Raw genomic sequence first — 2,598 nt, 5'->3', positions numbered from 1 at the left:
CACAATGTAAAACAGCACACAATTAACCCTTTGATCACCCCATGTTAACCCCTTCCTGCCCAGTGACATTAGTACAGTGTCAGTGCTTTTTTTTTTAGCACTGATCACTATATTAGTGTCATTGGGATGTCAGTGGCAGTTAGTCAGTTCCCCCCCAGTGTTAGAATGTCCGACACAGTCCCACTATAAGTCGCTGATCACCCACATTATAAAATATATATCGTATAATAAAAATAAAAATTCCAGTGTATATATATATCGCCATTTGTAGACGCTATAACTTTCACATAAACCAATTAATTTATATGTATTGAGATCTTTTTTTAGCAAAGACATGTAGTACAATACATTTTGGCCTAAATTTATGAAGAAATTTGATTTTTTTAAATTATTTTTACTGAATATGTTTTAAAGCAAAAAATCAAAAATATATTTTTTTCAAAATTTTCGGTCTTGTTTTTAAAAGCAGAGGTGATCAAATACCACCAAAAGAAAGCTCTATTTGTGGGAAAAAAGGACATAAATTTCATTTGAGTGCAGCATTGCATGACCGCGCAATTGTCAGTCAACCTCTTCACGCTGGCTGCACGCAAATGTGCAGCCTCCCGGCATCTGGGCCTAGACGCCGAGCAGCCACACATTTGCGTGCAATTAAGAAAAAATATGTGCTGAGAGTGCGCGCCCTGCGTGTTCCCAGCACACATGTCCAGTACTCACGGAAAGGTCCCGATCTCCTCTTTCGATCGGGACCTTTCCCGATCATGTGACCACCGTGACAGCGAATCATGGCGGTCACATGACCCTAAAATCCCACCCCGCCTCTCGGCTTCTGAAACCCTTAAAGGGCCGGAAGGCTCCGGCGCCAAGGGGTTAAAATAATGCAGAGCCATATCCCAAAAAATGGCCTGGTCAGGAAGCGGGGTAAATCCTCTGGAGGGCAAGTGGTTAATAAGTGTATGTTGTTTTGGTTCTTAACTATGTAGCTGATTGGTGTCGTCGTAAAATTACTTTTGTTATTGCTCCATGCACATCTTTATTTCTAAAGCTATATATGATTGGGTTTAGCATAGGAGTTATAATCCCATACAGAACTGGAACAACCCTGTCCTGATCAAGAGAATAAGTAGATGTAGGACGTATATATGTGAAGACAATTGTTCCAAAATAAAGTGTCACAACTGCCAAATGAGAGGCACAAGTTGAAAATGCTTTAAGTCTTCCCGAAGCTGTCTGAATTTTTAAAATTGCTCTAACAATAAGAATATATGACATAATAGTTAACAAAAATGACCCCAAGATTACAGACCCTCCAGCAGTGTACACCACAATTTCATTAATGGATGTATCAGCACAAGACAAGGCCAGGAGTGGTGGTATATCACAGAAGAAGTGGTTTATAGCTCTAGATTTGCAGAATGGCAACCGGAATGTGAAGATAGTATGGGCAAGAGAATTTACTAGACCAATTATCCAACATGTTGTAGCCATGATCATACATGTTTTCAAGCTCATTACTTTAGAGTAAAGTAACGGCATGCATATAGCCACATAGCGATCACCTGCCATAGCAGCTAGCAAAATGCATTCAACGCCTCCAAATGATATAAAAGAATAAAGCTGGGCCACACAGCCAAAAAAGGAAATTTGTTTTGTGTCCATTAAAAAATCTGACAACAGCTTTGGGACTGTGGAGGTGGTATAGCATATATCTACAACAGAGAGATTCCTTAGAAAGAAGTACATTGGGGTGTGAAGAGTTGTGGATAGTGTGATTGTGATGACCATCAGAGAATTTCCTAGACATGTGATGATATAGACTAGCATGAAGAACACAAACAGTATAATCTGACTCTTAGCATTATCAGTCAATCCTAGCAATGTAAATTCGTTAAACCATGTTGTCTTGTTTGCCATGTATCTGTGCACCACTTCCTGAAACGAAAAGAAACATTAATTTTTTTGAGAAAAGGAATACATTTTTATTTTATTGTTCTTCCATATTGTAAAGGAACACACTCTATTACCATTACAATCACACCTATGCAATGAAGGAAATCTACAAAAAAAAATCATTACTAATAGTAACATGTTATAGTGATTGGGCTTGTATGGCAGTTTACGGCTTATAACCAATCTAGGTTATTGTGCTTTACATATATTTGTTTCCACCATTATTAGCAAAATTGTTCATGTTTTTATGTTGTCAGATTTATGTAATAAAATCAGTCATTTCTACTAAGTAAAACTCATTACATTTAATTTCCTTATAGCCAGTGGTGAATTTAGTTTTTGTGCTGCCCTAGGCAACAAAAAAATTGGCGCCCCCCCCTCCCCACAGAGCCTGACATTGACCAAGAACACCCCTGCCCTCCACTACCATTGCCCCCCATACACCAGCCACCATCCCCCATGGCGAGAGAGAGAAAGACAGACACTCACTTTCACAGCTCTGGACATCCCCAGGAACGAGAATCGCACTGTGCATACACCGTCATAATGAAACCCACAACATCTCTCGGAACCCACCAGGTCCCCATGTCGCGTGTGTCCCTTCTTCCGTCCCTTCTTCCAAGGGGCAGTGCTGCCCCCCCCCCCCTG

At 40.1% G+C, this 2,598-nt stretch overlaps 1 protein-coding gene across 1 annotated transcript; it reads right to left on the bottom strand.

Annotated features, from left to right (window-relative positions):
- Positions 1-975: 975 nt before the first annotated feature.
- Positions 976-1,914, bottom strand: LOC149454826 (olfactory receptor 5V1-like). The gene has a single exon (XM_089686938.1). It carries the CDS (start codon positions 1,912-1,914, stop codon positions 976-978), a length of 939 nt encoding a protein of 312 aa, XP_089543064.1.
- Positions 1,915-2,598: the final 684 nt, after the last annotated feature.

This window comes from Staurois parvus, unplaced genomic scaffold (assembly GCF_062004578.1).
Source record: "Staurois parvus isolate SC_StPar_1 unplaced genomic scaffold, SC_StPar_1.0 ptg000415l, whole genome shotgun sequence".
In the NCBI taxonomy this organism is placed as follows: domain Eukaryota; kingdom Metazoa; phylum Chordata; class Amphibia; order Anura; family Ranidae; genus Staurois; species Staurois parvus.
Note: the sequence above shows the minus strand (reverse complement) of the source record. Positions and strands in the feature narration are given on the sequence as shown.

Coding starts and splice junctions, on each gene's coding strand:
- LOC149454826 (XM_089686938.1), bottom strand. CDS start 1,914: ATGGCAAACAAGACAACATGGTTTAACGAATTTACATTGCTAGGATTG.